A 20,284-nucleotide genomic window follows, 5' to 3' on the forward strand; every position below is an offset into this window, starting at 1 on the left:
CTCTGACTCTTTCATGGCCCTCTTCTGGGCTTGGCAGCGTGTCGTGGCCCCCGGCCTCTCTGTGTCTTTTCACAGGGCACCCTCCCTCATCCAAGTTCCCTCTATGGCCTCCCTGTCTCTGCCTTCCTCTCTTCTCTTCAATCTGTTTTTCATGGACTCTCCAAGTCACTCACCTTTCTGCTGTTCAGTCAGCACACACACACACACACACACACACACACACACACACACACACACACACACACACACACACACACACACACACACACACACACACACACACACACACACATTAGCCTAGCTCTAACTGTTACAGAGAGAGAGGGATGCTGCTAGCCTTACAGTGGGCCAAATTCTTCCGGGTCCTCTTAACACTTCCGGCGGTCACGGCGCAAAATAAGAGAGTTGTTTTTGGAGCGGACAGTGCAGGGGGTAAAATAAAGAACGTAGCCTACTACTTTGAGCTCGGTACACAGCAAGCAAGCAGAGTATCCACTGTTAGCCAGGTCAGATAACGTTATCGTCGACAATGACGAGCACTTTCTTGTAAAACATACCTGGACTCCAACAAAGAAAGCTTCAGATGGTTTTCTCTCCTCCGAGCGCAGCTCGAGCCACTTACGTCTATAAGACCCGCAGACGTTAACGTAATTCCCTGGAATGTGAGACTTAACGAGCCAGTTACATGGCGTTGCATTCTTAGACATTGCCGTTTGCTTTTATTTGGTATGTTACACACAATTGGCTAAATTATTAGTTAATTCAGAGTTAGATGATATTGGAGCAGCCAGCCATTTTATTTTATTTTATTTTTAGCCGGAAGTTTTGATACGGCCACACAACCGGGTCAAATGGGCGTGGCTACATAAGGTGAAGAATACGCTAGTCTGTCCGTGGCTCTGTGCACAGACAGGAGGGCAGACAGGAGAGCGAGTCATGTTCACTCCCATACATGTTGCTTATACCCCGTTCAAGACAACTCAGACCGCCGGGAAAAATGGGTTCCGACCTGTAAAAAGTGAATTGAACGGTCGTTCAGGCCGGAATTACAGCTCGGAAATTCGGGCATGATTCAGAGCTCCGGTTTCTCCGAGTTGACGTCACAGACACATCAAAATGGCCAATTGCATCGTTAATGATAATCACAGAATTATTATAAAGACGTTTGTTGACGTTTTAACGCACAATTTGAGGCCTTAATTATGTAATGTTAACGTTTCATATGTGTTTGTGTCATCTGTGTTTCGCTCTGTGTGAAATTCAGCATTCAGCACGTTCGGTTAGCATTGTTCGCTAGTAGGTAGCTACCATGCTAACGCGGGTTGCTATAGCAACAGTTTGGGTTTCCCCCCCGAGCGAGAGGTGCAGCGTGAACGCAAATCTGTCCGGGCCGGAGGTTCCGTGTTGAAACTTACGGCGGTCCCAGTTGTCTTGAATGCGGTAATAGCATGTCTGTGCACAGACAGGAGAGCGAGCTGTGTTCACTCACATACATGTTGCTTAGCATTGTTGCTGTTGCCTCATGCGTGTCTCTGACCCAGTCTCTCTGCGGCTCTGCAAGAGGATTAGATGTGTGTGTGTGTGTGTGTGTGTGTGTGTGTGTGTGTGTGCGTGCGTGTGCGTGTGTCCCGATGTAATGGTGTTGCCCTCCGATGTAAGGTGACCAGACGTCCCCGATTTTCGGGGACAGTCCCCGTTTTTGGTGACCTGTCCCCGGCTGGAGCTGTCCCCGAAAATGTCCCAGATTTTCTACTGGCGTCTGCGGCCGATATGACTCTAGCTCTAGCGGGCTCATTCTTAAATCTAGAGTGAAGATACTTACAGGGTATGACTGTAAGACCTACAGCATCCATTGATGCCATGCTACCTTGTCGGGAAGGGGGCTAAATAATTAAATTTGAAAAACCGGCATATTATGGTCAATTTCAAAGGGGACCCTTGACCGCTTTCACCTCAAGATATCTGAATGAGAATGGATTCTATGAGTCAATGTTTTGATCCAGGCATCCAACAAGTGTTTACATGTTTTGCTGCTTCCTGCTCTTCCAGGAAAACATTGAAAAAGCAATCAGGACTCCATGGAAAGTACTTTTTGAGATCTGAGGCTTTTCATAAAACATTCGGTGCTGTAGGTTCAGAAGGCCAGGCCTAATGCTGCTGGGGAACACCTTGATTCATTTTGCCCGCACTGTTTATTACAGTACAACAGCCATGGACAAAATTAATGAAACCGGAATCATCCCCCTTTATTATTTCATAGGTAATAACATTGGATATTTTTATGATATATTGATTGCCGGACTGGAAATGTCCCCGATTTTCATTTGAGAAATCTGGTCACCTTACTCCGATGGTCTGTGTGGGCTTCGAGGGTGATTTGGATCTTCCCGCATTGGTGGTGTTTTGTGTGTATATGTGTTGGCTGTGTGTGTTGGCGTGTGTGTGTGTGTGTGTGTGTGTGTGTGTGTGTGTGTGTGTGTGTGTGTGCGCGTGCTCAGCTGTCCCGTCTGTTTCCTCTTTGCTCCATTGGTGGCAGTGGGCCTAAGCCTTTCCAGCATCCTATGTCGATCTAATCGATTAGTCGATCGACAGAAAAATAATCAACAACTATTTTGATAAACGATTAATCGTTTTAAGGAATTTTTTTAAGAAAAAGTCAAAAGTATCTGATTCCACCTTCTTAAATGTGAATATTTTCTGGTTTCTGTCACAGTAAACTGAATATCTTTGGGTTGTGGACAAAACAAGACATTTGAGGACGTCATTTTTTGTGAGACACTGATCTAAATTTTTTCGCCATTTTCTGACATTTCATAGATCCAACAACTCATCGATTAATCGAGAAAATGATTGACCGATGAATCGATAATGAAAATAATCGTTATAGTTGCAGCCCTAGTTTATTGACGGTGTGTGCAGTTGTCATAGAGTTTGTTACTTCCAAAGTCAAGCTGGAGCTGAATGACTTTCAGAATACTGGCAGAGCTCACTTCCTCAAAATGATTCCTGCCAAGCTGCGATACAAACCCGTGCATCAAGTAGACGGCAGTTTAGATTTGAGACAGTTTCATATCAAAGAAGGCACTAAAGGAGGCAAAGCTATGACCAAGTGACCAAGTGATCTTGGAGACTGATGTCGTGTGTTTACGTTGTTGTCAGAATAACTCTGTGTGTTTACGTTGTTGTTGTTGTTGTTGTTGTTGGGCAGAATAACTCGGTGTCACCGTCAGACAGCCTGCGGGCAGCCAGCGAGAAGCACCGCGGCTCTTCAGATTACGGTCTCGACTCCAAGAAACGCAAAGTCGACGACAAGGACAGCATGAGTCGATATGTGAGTGTTCTTTTTTCCATATTTTTTTTTAAATCTATTCTTCTTCCTTTGAAATGAATGCGAAAGTAATTGAGATCATCAAAGCCAAAAAATACAATCTATAATTTTGATGATTTCAATTCTGCAAGTGGTAATTGTGGTGAAGGTAAAACATTGTAATTTATTTTGGTATTTAATCACGACCGCCATCTTTTCATTACAGGACAGCGACGGAGACAAGAGTGACGACTTGGTAGTGGATGTGTCCAATGAGGTAAGGTTCATTTGGATTGAGTGGCTGAGTCACATCCCAGTGTGAACAGTGCATAGCCACTAAACACAGCTCTGAGCCACATTCCAGTGTGAACAGTGCATAGCCACTAAACACAGCTCCTCTGAGTCACATTCCAGTGTGAACAGTGCATAGCCACTAAACACAGCTCTGAGCCACATTCCAGTGTGAACAGTGCATAGCCACTAAACACAGCTCTGAGCCACATTCCAGTGTGAACAGTGCATAGTCACTAAACACAGCTCTGAGTCACATTCCAGTGTGAACAGTGCATAGTCACTAAACACAGCTCTGAGCCACATTCCAGTGTGAACAGTGCATAGCCACTAAACACAGCTCTGAGCCACATTCCAGTGTGAACAGTGCATAGCCACTAAACACAGCTCTGAGCCACATTCCAGTGTGAACAGTGCATAGCCACTAAACACAACTCTGAGCCACATTCCAGTGTGAACAGTGCATAGCCACTAAACACAGCTCCTCTGAGCCACATTCCAGTGTGAACAGTGCATAGCCACTAAACACAGCTCTGAGCCACATTCCAGTGTGAACAGTGCATAGTCACTAAACACAGCTCTGAGTCACATTCCAGTGTGAACAGTGCATAGCCACTAAACACAGCTCTGAGTCACATTCCAGTGTGAACAGTGCATAGCCACTAAACACAACTCTGAGCCACATTCCAGTGTGAACAGTGCATAGCCACTAAACACAGCTCTGAGCCACATTCCAGTGTGAACAGTGCATAGCCACTAAACACAGCTCCTCTGAGCCACATTCCAGTGTGAACAGTGCATAGTCACTAAACACAGCTCTGAGCCACATTCCAGTGTGAACAGTGCATAGCCACTAAACACAGCTCTGAGCCACATTCCAGTGTGAACAGTGCATAGCCACTAAACACAGCTCTGAGCCACATTCCAGTGTGAACAGTGCATAGCCACTAAACACAGCTCTGAGTCACATTCCAGTGTGAACAGTGCATAGCCACTAAACACAGCTCTGAGTCACATTCCAGTGTGAACAGTGCATAGCCACTAAACACAGCTCTGAGCCACATTCCAGTGTGAACAGTGCATAGCCACTAAACACAACTCTCTTTGTCAATCGTTTCTGGAAGCCTCAACACCTGTCACACCCTTGCCAAAACGTCTGTGAAAATGCGTGTGTGTGTGTGCGCGCGTGTGTGTGTGTGTGCGCGCGTGTGTGTGTGCGTGTGTGTGTGTGTGTGCTTGCACGTGTGTGTTTACTCAGTGTTTTTGTCTTGCCGTTGACTCAGAACGTAAGACAAAGTATCCCAGGAGAACAGGGCGGAGTGACAGGTGAATGGAAAGCGTGTTTGTATGTGTGTGTGTGTGTGAGTGCGGGTGTGTGTGTGTGTGTGTGTGTGTGTGTGTGTGTGTGTGTGTGTGTATATTTATCTGTGTTTGCACATGTGGCCCCAGTTTGTTTGACCTACATGTACATGCCAGTGGCTTTCCTCTAGTCTGTTTGCTCAGTGTCTCTCTCTCTCCTCTCTCTCTCTCTCTCCCCTCTCTCTCTCTCTCTCCTCTCCTCTCTCTCTCTCTCTCTCTCTCTCTCTCTCTCTCCTCCTCTCTCTCCTCTCTTCTCTCTCTCTCTCTCTCTCTCTCTCTCTCCTCTGCAGGACCCGGCCACCCCTCGGGCGAGCCCGGCTCACTCGCCCCCGGAGAACGGCCTGGATAAGCCGCGGGTCCTGAAGAAGGACGTCGCCCCCAACAGCCCCGCCTCCGTGGCCTCATCGGGCAGCACACCCTCCTCCAAAGCAAAGGACCACGCCCATGTGAGTATGACCACGCCCACGTGAGTATGGCTGAGGCCACACCCATGTGAGTATGGCTGAGGCCACGCCCACGTGAGTATGACCACGCCCACGTGAGTATGGCTGAGGCCACGCCCACGTGAGTATGGCTGAGGCCACGCCCATGTGAGTATGACCACGCCCATGTGAGTATGGCTGAGGCCACACCCATGTGAGTATGACCACACCCATGTGAGTATGGCTGAGGCCACACCCATGTGAGTATGACCACTCCCACGTGAGTATGGCTGAGGCCACACCCATGTGAGTATGGCTGAGGCCACGCCCATGTGAGTATGACCACTCCCACGTGAGTATGGCTGAGGCCACGCCCATGTGAGTATGACCACGCCCACGTGAGTATGGCTGAGGCCACACCCATGTGAGTATGGCTGAGGCCACGCCCATGTGAGTATGACCACTCCCACGTGAGTATGGCTGAGGCCACGCCCATGTGAGTATGACCACGCCCACGTGAGTATGGCTGAGGCCACGCCCATGTGAGTATGACCACGCCCACGTGAGTATGGCTGAGGCCACGCCCATGTGAGTATGACCACGCCCACGTGAGTATGGCTGAGGCCACACCCATGTGAGTATGGCTGAGGCCACGCCCACGTGAGTCTGACCGAGCGCGAGAAGACGCATGAGGGATACATCGATGAAAGGATGAACACAAGCCAGAGGCCATGTTCACATTACAGGCAAATCTGATTTGCTGATGAAGTCATTTATCATCATTATCTTGATTGGTTTCCCAAATCTGATTTGGGAGTGTGTCCGCAATGCCACAAATCTGATTCTCAAGTCGGATCTGTGTGGCCAGACCTAAACAGCCTATCTGCATGGGTTGCTATTGGTAACGACGTGGGCATCAGTAAATACGTACTTTGGTGACGTGGTTTTCCTGCGCAGAAGCATTTGATCATGAGTTTGATCAGGACGTTCAAATCAGATTTGGTGGATCTGCGCGTCCGCACTCAAGTCACATCAGTCGAAAGCAGATTGGAAACTACCTCCATATGTGACACAAATCAGACTTGGAGCGTCCAGACTCATAAAACCAATCTGGATAAAGTCATTAATAGGTCACTAAAGTTCAGAAAATCAGATTTGGCCTCCTAGTCTGAACATGGCCAGAGAGTATGGATGAGATGAAGGGGTGTGGATAATAGGGGGTGGATAAGAGTGAACTGACAGACCGAAGGGGCATTTGTCAAATCAAGTGTGTGTGTGCGCGTGTGTGTGTGTGTGTGTGTGTGTGTGTGTGTGTGTGCGCGCGTGTGAAGGACTACACAGGGGGCGTAGCCGTCGGCTGCTATGAGGGGCTTGCAGGGCTATAAGGGTGGGTGCACTCTCAGGAAATCAGCTCCCGTAGCTCACTCCTCTCAATCTCCTTTATGGCTTCTTACCCAATAAATGTCCGCTTCTTCCCAGGCCTCACGCTGTAAATAACCAAGAGACACACAGTGACAGCAGGCCCCCTCCATCCAGCCCTCACTAACACTCTCACTCAAGCTCTCCCTCTCTCACTAACCAGGCTCAAATAGTCTTCTGTTGGTGCTAATGTGTCAGTTTTACCTATGTTGGTGGTAATGTGTCAGTTTTACCTATGTTGGTGGTAATGTACCTATACCATTTCACTGGGGAACAGGGTGGATTTATTCCCCACTATCTATCTAGTGCAACCCACTTCCCTCCACCCCTCGTTAGTGTGCGTCAACGAGCTAAAAGCAGTTCCCTCTTCTCGGTCGGCACCTACAGGAGGAGGAAGAGGAGAGATCGATTTAAAAAGAGAGAGAGAGAGAAATGTTTGGGCCACCATCTTGGTTGTCTAGCCTCTCTTTAACAAGCTTGACTTCTAAGTCAAGCTTGTTAGAAGCTTGTTAGAAGCTTGCTAGAAGTTACACACACACACACACACACACACACACTATGGCCATGGCCATGGCTGTAATGAAGTGTCACTGTTAGATTGGATTACCTTGAGCCGTGCGCTCAGATTGTCACCGTGGATTTCCTTGCCAGCAGCAGTGGTATTTTTGACTCATGGGGGGATTTTTTCCCAGCACTATTTGAGGACACTATTTCATTTCCCATGTGTGAGCGTGAGCTAGCTTACAGCTTCCAGTAAGAAGATATACAGCCACAAAGTTGCACCAACGCTTAACCAGTTTCTCTCTCATTTAGAACGAGAGAAAGTCGTCCACGCCCGGCCTGAAGTCCAACACGCCCACGCCCAGGAACGAGGCGCCCACGCCCGGCACCAGCACCACTCCAGGGCTCCGGCCGCTCACGATGGGCAAACCGCCTGGCATGGAGGCACTGAGTATGTCCTCACACGCGTCCATGCTATAGACGCTTTTAATTTGACAACATAAACATTCAAAATTGCCCCTAGATTTACTTCCTGTTGCAATGTTTGCTGATACTGACAGGAAATAAGCTAGGGTTCAAACTGTTCCCATAGCAACCCAATTCCGTGAAAACCGTCTGTAATTCAGTGTTTCTTGACGTGAACGATTGGCCTACCTAGCCATCTCTACAGAGCTAATCAGTGAACCAACCTTTTCTCTCCTCCAGCCGCTCCCGCCCTGCGTACGCCGCTGTCCATCGCGGGTTCCTACGCCACGCCCTTCGCCATGATGGGTCATCACGAGATGAACGGATCCCTGAGCAGTCCAGGCGTTTATCCCGGTCTGATCTCGCCACAGATGAGCGCCGCAGCAGCTGCTGCTTACGGACGCTCGCCGATGGTAAGTTCCTCTCACCGCTATTTCATAGCCTCCATATAGTATTTTATAGATTATTTTTTTATTTTATTTCTTTATTTCTTTATTTACGTGTCACACATCAATGGTGCCCAGCCCCGTATGGGCTTATGAGACACGACAAAAACAGATACAAAACCGTGGTTTACAGAACTTCAGCTTACTTCAATACTTCAGCTTCCATATTTCAAAATGCAAGATAACAAACAAAAGGACACACGGTGTCATATAGAAAAATAGAACATAATTCATTACAAACAGCATATTTTTTCTTCTTTCCCAGGCATTACTAATAAATTGAGCTATCTCAAAGACTCTCTTATTAAAGAAAAATTCAAGTCTAGGCACATCCTGTAACCAAAAAGCTTCTGGATGAACAAACAAAAACTTTTTCATCCATCGTGTGTCTCAGGTCATCATACAGAGGGCAGTCAAACACAAAATGAATTTCATTCATTCAGATTCAAAACAAACTCTGTTTATCAGGCCGGCACGCAAACGAAGGTCCTCTTCACCCCATACATACATTCATATTCCTCCACCATCCGTTTGCCGCAACGAAGCCCGCGGCCGCCGCCAGTGACTGGGTTGTGAAACAGCTTTTGCAAAAATGACAGAGACACTTTAGCATTCATCGCCTATTCCAATAACTCTGTGTGAATATTTCTGCTTTGCTGGCTGCAGCAGCTTGTTGTGTATAATGTGAACATACAAAGAAGGCCGAGCTCCTTTACTTTGATCTTAGCTCGTTAGCATTCTGAAAATGCTGCTCGCCCCCAAAAACACATCTCCATGTTTGAGAAGCTCCCAGGCTTTCATTAGCATTAGCAAGTGGGATGTTGTAGCGCCCCGTGTAAAGCTTCTCTTTATGCAATGAAACACAATCTGTGCCTTTCAAGGGATCCGCCGGGAGAGCCGTGGTATGAGGCTTCCTCTGGGCATAATGCAGATCAAGCCAAGCCCCTAGTCTGCAGTTTGAATGTTAGCGTAGCCTCATTTAGCTTAGCAGGTTATTGGCTGCTGTTTGCTAACTCTTTGGCTCCTCTTGCCTTGTACAGGCGGGGTTTGATCCTCACCCTCACATGAGAGCTCCGGGCCTACCAGCCAGCCTCACCTCAATTTCTGGAGGGAAACCGTGAGTATTTCTTATTTTCCTTTTGCATTCAGTCAGAGCAGTTTGGATTTAGCCATTTCTTATACACACATACTATATGATTATTATGATCATGTGACTTTTATTGGAATTGTAAACATTGGAACAGCCAGGCTAAACTTTGGCTACTACATTTTGTATTTACAAAGCACTTAATCTAGACTAGTGGTTCTCATTTTCTTTCACATGAGGGACCCCTAAACTGACATGGACCCCCATTTGATAGGATTTTGTCCCACGGTCCCCCATATGATAATACGATTGATGCTTTTATTACTGAAAGTGTATACAAGCCATGACCAAAATAGTCATTGTGTTACTTATGAATGGAATGATAGCAAAAATAAATGACCCCCCTTTTGGCTGGGGACCCCCATTTGAGAACCACTGATCTAGACTGCCAGCAGTTTCACTATTCAAATTAATTTGTTGCTCAAACTGATGACCTTTGACCCCCCCTCTTCCCCTCTGTCTCTTTCAGGGCTTATTCTTTTCATGTGAGCGCAGACGGGCAGATGCAGCCCGTGCCCTTCCCCCCGGACGCACTGATCGGCCCGGGCATCCCGCGCCACGCCCGCCAGATCAACACGCTGAGCCACGGTGAGGTGGTGTGCGCCGTCACCATCAGCAACCCCACGCGCCACGTCTACACCGGCGGCAAGGGCTGTGTGAAGATCTGGGACATCAGCCAGCCAGGCAGCAAGAGCCCCGTCTCACAACTTGACTGCCTGGTAACTCGTGTTTGTTTGTTTGTTTGTTGTTGTTGTTGTTGTGTTTTATGAGTCATGGCAGGAGACGAGATGGAATCTGAAGTTCAAAGTCACCATGTTGTCTCCAATACACTTGACAGAAAGACAACATATCAAGAAATATGGAGCGTAATATGAAAATGATCTACTGCCTGCTGATTCAGATGTCAGATAACTGGCACACTGAGGCCATTTTTTACACCTGGCATTAACATGCGTTTTCTGCCATCAGATTGCAGTCAGATTGTGCGTGACCACTTGAAAGTACAGGTGTAAACGCCCCCCAAGACACATTGAAGACGGATTGCAAATCTGATCGGCCAAACCACCTCCGGAGGTGGTCAGGGACGCATTGTGTACACATTGAACACAAGTGTAAATGCAATGTGTCCTCAATCTGGATACAGCAACTGTATGCGGATTGAGAGGACACCCATTTTTGGTGATCAGATTGCAATCTGATGACAGAAAACGCATGTTAACGCCAGGTGTAAATGGCCTCACTGAGATCATATGGGGCATGTACCAGTGTATATAGAACAATAAGGTCTAAGGGCGCGTGTCCATGCGGCGTCTATTCCTGGCAGTTAAACACTGGAAGTACGCGGGGGAGCGGTGATCCCAGCGCACAATATGCAAGGAAGCAGATTGAAAATAACATTAGCTCAGCAGTGGCTAGCTTGATGGCTGACAGCTAACAAGCCAGCTAGTTTCTCCATATGATTAGTTGCCTGAAAAGGAGCGCTCAACACCAGCGCATTTCTGAAAAGCTCTGAGAAAAGACGTTGGGCGCAGCGCACTTTCACTAAGCGGCCACAGACGCCTGCATACGCTCTCTCATTGGAAACGACTGAAAAAAGACGCTGGCGCTTAGCAAAAGAAGCTATATCGACACAGGCCCTTAAGACCTTAAGATGACAGGGCGAGCCCACATCAAATTTCATAAGTTAGGAGTAGTACCTTGAATCAGCTCTGGTTGTATAATCAGATCTCTGGGGTTTTGGACAGAATTCTAGAGGCCATATTTGTCCCAAGTGAAAGAGTCTTAAGACTGTATTTTGGTGGAGTGAAGAGTTACAGTAGTCTCTCTCATGAATAATTCTGGCCAGACGTAGCATGTCAATTGAGAACAACAAAGGGCCCAGAACAGAACCTTGAAGGACCCTGAATGTCACCTCGGAAGTTGGCGTCAACGAACACTATGTTTTTCCATGACCGGAACCACAACAAGAGTGGAACCACGAAGGCCAAAATGTCATTGTTGAGGCAGTCCCAACAAAATCCTGCGGTCGACGGTATCAAAGGGCCACACTTAACTCGACCAAAACCAACATTTTGGGTCCGGTGGTGGATGTGAAGGAATTTGCTCGAGAGTTTCACAAGTGTGTTGAATTGTTACAGTAGATGTTTCACATGGTTACCGAGGCTTCGTCTTTAACGACCGGGGGACGGGCTTGTCCAATGCGCTCATGTCGTATGTGGTCTCTCTACGCAGTCTCCCTCATTTAGAGTGTCTTCAACATCCAATTTAGCCTGACTCCACACTCCCCGTACCACCAGTGTTGAGGGTAACTCATTACAAAAGTAACATATTACATGTAATATATTACTTTTAGCAGTAACTCAGTAATATAACTTATTACTTATAGGATTTCAGTAATATTATACCAGTTACTTTGTCAAGTAACTCAAGTTACAAATTGAGTTACATTTGATTAAATCAAAGCACATATTTAAAAAAGATACAATAATTTCCTAATCAAAGTGTGTGTTTTTATGCAAATAACCACTATAGATGACAATAAGAAAGGAAAATAACATTTAGAATTTTGGATTGTTTACACTGACTTCAAGGCGGTTATTTTTCGGGATGGTTCCGGGGCGGCGATGTCATTCTGCTGCTGCTGTTGTTTTGGTGAAAGTAATGCAAAAGTAGTGTAATAAGTAATGAGTTACTCTACACAGACAGTAATATTGTAAAGTAGCGTATTACTTTCAAATGAAAGTAACTAGTAATATGTAGTATATTACATTTTGAAAGTAACTTGCCCAACACTGCGTACCACACTCCCCATACCATCTCCCGACAGATGAAAGAGATGTGAATAATTCAGCGGAGCATCTCACTGCTGTGCAGAAATAATCCTTGGTGGAGGGTGGGGGGGGGCGGGGCACCAGCTGAGTAATGATGTTCTGATTGGCCAGCCCTCACTGCCATTACTCAGCCCATTACTCCTTCCCAACTGCCGCCCATTCGTCACTGTGACTCCGGTGCCGTTGAACTCGTGTGACCTCCCAACCGCCTTAAAGTGCGGCCAGATTGCAATTGGGTCTCATAAAGTCATCACGGTGGCGTTTTAATTCGGCCGAGAGCTTCCAACATCTCCTATTGATCTCTCTCCTCGTCCTGCTCTCCTCCTGGAGCCTGGCCAGCAGCCTCAGACTCTCCCCAGCCTCTCCTCCTGGAGCCTGGCCAGCAGCCGCAGCAGCAGGCGCATCCTCAGACTCCCCCAGCCTCTCTTGTTAAAGCTGACAACCACATCTTTGCTCTTAACACGAAAGAGAGGGGGCGCCGCATTCTAAAAACATCACTTGTCAACGCAGAGGCTGCTCTTGTGTATAAGTAGGGGAGGGGATGGGACTTAACTTCCTGAAGTTCACTCAAGGATTCACTAAAGTATGCCAGTAACTCTCTTGTTCTTGCTTCTCCACACAGCATTATAATTGAGTTTGAACCCAATTATCCGCAGACATTTGCCAATTTAACACGTTTTTGATATTTAATAACAAGATGTTTTTTTTTTTACAAGGAGTAAATTACACCCACTCATCAAGATGACGATGGCGATGTTCTCTTGTCGTGTGTCTCCGCTCCAGAACCGGGACAATTACATCCGCTCCTGCAAGCTGTTGCCTGACGGCCGCACCCTGATCGTGGGCGGTGAGGCCAGCACACTGACCATCTGGGACCTGGCCTCGCAGACGCCTCGCATCAAGGCCGAGCTCACCTCCTCTGCTCCGGCCTGCTACGCCCTGGCCATCAGCCCCGACGCCAAGGTCTGCTTCTCCTGCTGCTCCGACGGGAACATCGCTGTGTGGGACCTCCACAACCAGACCCTCGTTAGGTCAGTAGTACGCCCACACACAGAGCCAAGAGGCTGTCCATAGGGAGCGCTGCTATGTCCATCATGACAGCACACTTGGGAGGCAGATACGTAGAGAGCTGTAGTCACTTCCGGTTTAGACGTTTGGTTTCTGAAGAGCTACGACTCTTCATTGACAACACTCATTGTGTTTGAGCCAACCATCTAAGGCAGTGGTTCTCAAAACTTTTTCACGTCAAGGACTCATAAACTGACATAAATTAGACCACGGACCCCATCTGATAAGATTTTCGTTTTAAGATGTTTTATTACAGAAAATCTATGAAACCCTTGGCCAAAAAAATCATGTCATACATTCTGTCATTGTGTTAGTTATGAAAGGGAATCAAGTGAAAATAGATGATTTGCCTTTTTGCTGGGGACCCCCTGGAGCACCCTCTCAAGGACCCCTTGGGGTCCCCGGACCCCCCTTTGAGAACCACTGATCTAAGGCACCAGTTTGTGTTTCACTTGGCGAGCAATTGGGTAGTTTTGGTTCTAATGGGGATTTCTTCTCCGTTCCTGATTGTGTGTTCTGCTCTCTGTGGTGTTCCAGACAGTTCCAGGGCCACACAGACGGGGCCAGCTGCATCGACATCTCCCACGATGGGACCAAACTGTGGACCGGAGGGCTGGACAACACGGTCCGCTCCTGGGACCTGAGAGAGGGACGACAGCTCCAGCAGCACGACTTCACCTCACAGGTACACGCTTGCGTCCAGGAATTCTGACAATGGCTGTTGACTAGCGTACATTGCAGCAGACACCTTTACATATGCAGACATACAAGATCTACACAAACACAATCTTGGATGTAGTTCTTTATTTGCTTATTAATTAATTACTGTCATACAGATTCATGTGTTTTTTAGATGCTTGTTTGCAGAACAACCTTCCCTTTGAGGAATGTGTTAAATATGAAAGTAGGGATGAAACGATAACCGGTTTAAATGATACCCGTGATAAAATTCCTTATGATAACTGTACCGTTTCAAATTTTCATTATCATTAAAACCGTGGTACCAAAAACATGGTAAATACTGTCCATCAACCAAATTTGGCAACCGTCTCCCAGATGCAGACGAGTTTTCAATATAAACTTGAAAACTTAAAAAAAGATTTCTGTGAGTGTAGGCTATTAGTACTTTTTGAACATTTTCAGCACATTTTAACAATACCATGATAATACTGATAACCGTGATAATTTTGGTCACTATAATCGTGATATGACATGTTCATATCATTTCATCTCTACATGAAAGTGTTGATTCATAACGTTGATGATCTTCATCCACATCTGTGGCCATCTCCCCCTTGCCTTGCTGCAGATCTTCTCGCTGGGCTACTGTCCTACCGGTGAATGGCTGGCTGTGGGCATGGAGAGCAGCAACGTGGAGGTGCTCCACCACACCAAGCCTGACAAGTACCAGCTGCACCTGCACGAAAGCTGTGTCCTCTCCCTCAAGTTTGCCTACTGTGGTAAGCACCATACCTGACTACAACTGCTTTCTGTGTGTGTGTGTATGTATATATATATTGTACATGTATATGTACATATGTATATATATATATATGTGTGTGTATATATATGTGTGTACCGTATATATATATATATATATATATATATATATATATATATATATATATATATATATATATATATATATATAAATAAATAAAAGAGTGTGGTGTAGTCTCTCATAGTCATGTTTTCTCATAATTCAGCAAAGCATAGCATCTAACATTTTATATTGAAATCAAAGTAGATTCTTATTATAGGAATTAGGATTCAAACTTTGTGATCATTTTATTTTTTACATGCAATATTAAGCAAATTCATCTATTTTGAAGGGGTAGTATTTTGCTTTTGTCCCTGGGATTCATCATAGGTGCACCAAGATGGAGATAAGTCTGCCTGTGAAGAAAGGACAAACATGATTGTGATTAGTAGATTCCATAATTTTTCTTTTTTTAAATCACACCATTTGTCTGACCACTGCTTAGCTGCTGTATCACGGCTCTGCAACTTCCTGATGGCCAGTTCTAGCTAGCACCACCGATAGCTAGGTGCATCAAACAGCTAGCACCAGCGATAGCTAGGTGCATCAAACAGCTAGCACCAGCGATAGCTAGGTGCATCAAACGGCTACTACCCAAGAAGTTCCGCTGCAGCTAACTTTTCTGCACCACCAAATGAGGAAAGAAGTTGACAGTTTCTGTAGTTGTCAAAATGAATGAGTCTCCACGAGTGACTTTTTCAAAATACTTGTGGTGTGAACCCACGGTTTAGAATTCCACGTTGTCCACTGGAGCCTGATATATCCGAACCCCTCAGGAATGGAGCTTATTTGGGAGAATTAAATGTACGGAGCACTGAGTTGTATTGAAATTCTAAACCAAAGCTTATCCAAATGATATGATCTATCCACATTCCTCTCTGTACAGTCTCAATTGCACATAGTAAAGGCTTCTATCCATGTATTAACAAGGATAGTCATATACCCTTTTCAGGGGGGCATTTTGTGTCAAAAGGGCAGGATAAACACAGGTGTGAGCAAAACACTAATGAGGGTTCCCATCTCCCATGATTGGAAGTTGGAAACCCTCATTAGTGTTTTGCTTGCACCTGTGTTTATCCTGCCTTTTTGACACAAAATGGCCCCCGTGAAAAGGGTCTATTGGTGCATGTCTTTGAGCTCACCGTGCCTGTTGGGGCAGACCAGCTGGCTTTAAAGTCTGTGGCTCAGGCAAATGAGGTTTCACCGCAGCCGAACATTTCCCTGCCAGAAATATCAGTATTCATTTCCCCTTCTCCAGGACCCCCCGCAGCACAGTCCCCCTATCTCACACACTACAGAGCTGCTCCATTCAAATAACGCTCACTGCTTCACAGCCCTCGCTGTCACTAATTAAATCATTAGCCAAGTAGTCGGTTGGCTAATTAATCAGAGGGTGATTTGAATAATTACCAGAGTGGAAATGGTTTGAGTTCCCCCTTCCATTATGTGGTTATTTTATGCTTGTTTATATAATGGCATTAGGTGTTTTATGGCCGTCGGTGGATAATGTTATCACAGAGAGGTAGCTGTTTTCCTGTGCTATTAATCCTGACTGCATGCATAGAAGGCTTAAGTACGGTGGTGCCCCAGTGTGTGAGCACAACCGTGTGTGTGTGTGTGTGTGTGTGTGTGTGTGTGTGTGTGTGTGTGTGTGTGTGACGTGTACCTTCAGATTATATGCTCAATCAATCCATTGTGTGTCCCCAGGTAAATGGTTTGTGAGCACAGGGAAGGATAATCTGCTGAATGCTTGGAGGACTCCTTATGGTGCCAGCATATTCCAGGTAACTGCGCTAAACATAGATACACAAACAAACACACAAACGCTTTACAGCATGGAGATAATAACTTGGATAACATAACTCGTTGCACTTATTCATTGTCATTTGTAGGGCTGTGCAATAAAATCGATACGGCAATATATCGCGATACTTTTTTCTGCGATACTGTATCGATATTTCCCATATAGATTTTTTTTGCACAGTGGTCAGTGACACAATAAGAATACTTTTTATTTCAGTGCGTTCAGTAACACACTCAACACTCGGTAGTTTTGATTCAATTTGTCCACTAAGTTATCAATATAAAGTGATGTACATATTATTACACTACCTGGGTGGTATACAGCGTGTTGTATTTTTAGCTCTATTTTTAATTTTGACTAAATTGTGTACAGTATTGCAATATATCCCAATATGTATTGTATCGCGATGTATCGTGATACAATCGTATCGTGACCCATGTATCGTGATACGTATCGTGAGGTCCTTGCCAATACCCAGCCCTAGTCATTTGTAAAGACCAGGATTTGACATTTGATAGAAACAATATCTGTTCCATCAGACTTAATTTCTGGTAAAAAGAAAATCACAAAGAAGATGGAAACGAAGTGCTGCTAATTTGCAAGTGCGGTTCAGAAATACTATCATATACTAATTCATACTTTCATACTAATCATACAGGCAGTGGCTTTTGCATTCAATTAGCCATAAGTCTTTACACAAAACACTAGAGGCTAGACCTGGAAAGAAGCTGGAAAATTGCTGGTGCAGAAACCATGGTAACCATTATTCACAATGAAAATAATAATCCATTGGCAGTTCATGAAGTCATTGTCTGTTAAGGTTGCTGCTGCGCAAAAGACTAATGGTGAAGAAAATATGTGAAAGAAAAAGCAAAGCACTTCAGCGATGTAATAATAGCTGAGAAAGGAGCTGCTCCTTCCCATAACCCATAACCCAAGAGCCGCTTGTTTAGGAATTCAAGTAACATTAGCTAGCAAGGCAACACAAATGGAACAGGAAGCACCTTACACAGTCCTTAACAGAGAAAGGTAACACTGGATTTTCTTCTTCTTCTTCCACAGTCCAAGGAGTCGTCCTCTGTCCTGAGCTGTGACATTTCTGCGGATGACAAATACATCGTGACAGGTTCTGGCGACAAGAAGGCCACCGTCTACGAGGTCATCTACTAGACGCTCGTCTACGAGAGTCTCGTCTAGCTGGCAGAGAGCACAGGAGGCTCCTCCATGGCTTCAGCAGCACTTCTACTGGGATGACTAGCCTGTGATTTCCCCTGTGTTGAACTCCCATCCACCCGCCCTCTCACCAACCCCGCCCCTCCACACATCCATGGATTGGATTGGACTGGACGACAGCGGGCTGGGGACAAACTAGCCAATGGGGATCTATGGAGCCACTGTCCTGCGTATACTTGTACTGGAAGGAAGTAGATTTTTTTTTTTCTGTCATTTTTGATTTGGAGGGTCTACTTTTGGGTTGCGATTTTTTTCCTTTTTTTGGCTTTGATTTTTGTTTTTTCCTCTTCGTCTTTTTTTTTTTTTACATAATGAGAATATTTCGGTGTTTGGAACCCGATGGAGCGGCGCTTCATCTCTGAGAACCTCGTTCCCCAGACGTCTTGTGAAAAGTGTACATATTGGATTAAATAAAAGACATTTTATATATATATATATTATAAATATATATATATATATCTATATTTTCATGTCCTGGGTGTACTTGTGATGATTTGTTTTGCCTCTCTCTCCTTCATGCCAGATATTTGAGCGAGAGAGCGGAAAGTAGATTTAGAACTTTTTAACAATTCTATTCCTGCTTGATTTTCTCAAAGCACATTCTCTGGGCTGACCTTTTCAGAAATCAAGTAGATCTCAAGAGGAGCACAACGCTTGTGATTTGGACGCTTTATCTGGAGATTTAACAATGGCCTTTTTGTGACAGTGCTCTTATGGAACTATCGATGTGTGGTCTGATCCATGAGGTTGGAGCCTACCGGTTCAGGCAGAGCCATGGCTGGTCTGGAATCGCCACTGGCCCCATGTGGGACCTATCAGGACACTCTGATCCCCGGGAAAGGAGATGGATGTAAATTTAATTGATATTAAAAAAAATAACTTTTTTTTTTTAAGTGTACTACTTTGTCTGTGCTCTCTTTCTCCCTGTATCTCGTACCTTTTTAGATGATGGGAGATGTTTAGCCTAACCCTTGGACCAGCACTGCAGCAGGCACAAACTGGATGACACAGTGCTCTTGACATAATACAGATGTTGAATTGCACCATATGATCGATGGCTACAGAGACTCACCTCAGATGATCATCGGGGCTATCTCCACAGTGGTACCAGCTGGGCTCTCTAGGAATCCTTCTGCACTTCGTCCACTCATCCGTATTCCTGGAAAAGGCTTTTGTGTGGCTGGGGATGGGGAGGCGGAGAGGTGTTCGACCCGATTGACTGTTCAGGTAACGACATTCAGTGCCTGTAATTGCTAACGAGGCAGGAGGGAATGGTACTTAATTATCGTTAACAACACAACATAAATCCACAAAGACAGAAATGGAGAAAGAATTATCGCCAGCGTCGCCCCCTTATTGAGTACAAGGTGACCGTGGATGATCAGATTGTACACTGTGTCCCTCATCCTGTCAGCATTTCCCGCAGAAAACGAGGCGAAAATGCGCTAGTCTCTCTCCCGATTCACACCAAAGTATGTAGCAAATACTGTCAGCACTGAATAGAAATGTACAGTTGTTGTTAATAATCAATAAAACTGTTTTTGTAGAATGGCCCATTTCCTTGTGATTGACCTATTGACGAGAAGTCAAGTCATATGGGACTGATGCAACTTTAATGAATGATGAAATGGACGATGTTCACGGTTTGTTGGTGGCGAGCTAATAGCTATACAGTAGGATTTTAACAGCTTCTGAGCAGCTATGGGGTATGTGGAGGATTGCGCTTTAGAGTCTCTTAACACAAAACTTTGATTATAAATCAGTTTACTATTCCAAGACATTCTTCTTCATGCCGTTCATCACAGAGAGACTCAACAACAGGGAAGGAAAAGAGTGCCGTGTATTTAGAATTCCACACATCCTTTAAAACAGTGATTCCCAACCACTGGTACGTGTACCCCGAGCGGTACTTTGAAAGATTTGGGATTCGCAATTTATTTACAAAATGATCAAAACAATATTCTAAATAATTTCATCGGCACGTCTTGGTCAAAACTGACGACTTTGTCAATTGAAAACCGTATTAAAGTAAGGTGACCAGACGTCCCCGATTTCTGGGGACAGTCCCCGTTTTTGGTGACCTGTCCCCGGCTGGAGCTGTCCCCGATTTTCTACTCCTCGCCCGCAGCCGAACATTACCGTCTTTTTCAGATGCTCCAGCCGGCTCATCTTTAAAGCTATAGTGAAGATACTTATCTGATATGAAACTAGAAGACCTAAGGCATCCATCCACTGGTCCCCACCATGTCGTGCTACTTCCAGATTTTACTCATTTAGTGCACTCTCCAAATGTCAAATGTTTTTGATATCAAATCACAGCATGACTTTCTCTATGGCGTTCCTCAAGGTCTTGGTGTCTTAATGTGATATTTTGGAGAGATATCTCGTCGGCCTGCACCATAGTTTATTACAGTATCATGGTCAAAATATATGAAACCTTTTTTTTTTATC

General features: G+C 45.4%; 1 protein-coding gene across 1 annotated transcript in view; it reads left to right on the forward strand.

The window, feature by feature from the left end:
- Window positions 1–19,324, forward strand: part of LOC310791189 (transducin-like enhancer protein 3-B) — a 39,687-nt gene extending 20,363 nt beyond the window's left edge. The window contains exons 9-20 of the mRNA XM_083652874.1: window positions 3,209–3,331; window positions 3,534–3,584; window positions 5,248–5,403; window positions 7,612–7,750; window positions 8,005–8,177; window positions 9,251–9,327; window positions 9,827–10,076; window positions 12,972–13,219; window positions 13,794–13,941; window positions 14,566–14,716; window positions 16,504–16,580; window positions 17,663–19,324. Of these exons, the coding sequence (XP_083509000.1) occupies window positions 3,209–3,331; window positions 3,534–3,584; window positions 5,248–5,403; window positions 7,612–7,750; window positions 8,005–8,177; window positions 9,251–9,327; window positions 9,827–10,076; window positions 12,972–13,219; window positions 13,794–13,941; window positions 14,566–14,716; window positions 16,504–16,580; window positions 17,663–17,770 (1,701 nt within the window). The 3' untranslated portion in view covers window positions 17,771–19,324. The remainder of the gene's footprint in view (window positions 1–3,208; window positions 3,332–3,533; window positions 3,585–5,247; window positions 5,404–7,611; window positions 7,751–8,004; window positions 8,178–9,250; window positions 9,328–9,826; window positions 10,077–12,971; window positions 13,220–13,793; window positions 13,942–14,565; window positions 14,717–16,503; window positions 16,581–17,662) is intronic.
- The last annotated feature ends 960 nt before the right edge of the window (window positions 19,325–20,284 follow it).

This window comes from Poromitra crassiceps (assembly GCF_964638095.1).
Source record: "Poromitra crassiceps genome assembly, chromosome: 16".
NCBI classification, from domain to species: Eukaryota; Metazoa; Chordata; class Actinopteri; order Beryciformes; family Melamphaidae; genus Poromitra; species Poromitra crassiceps.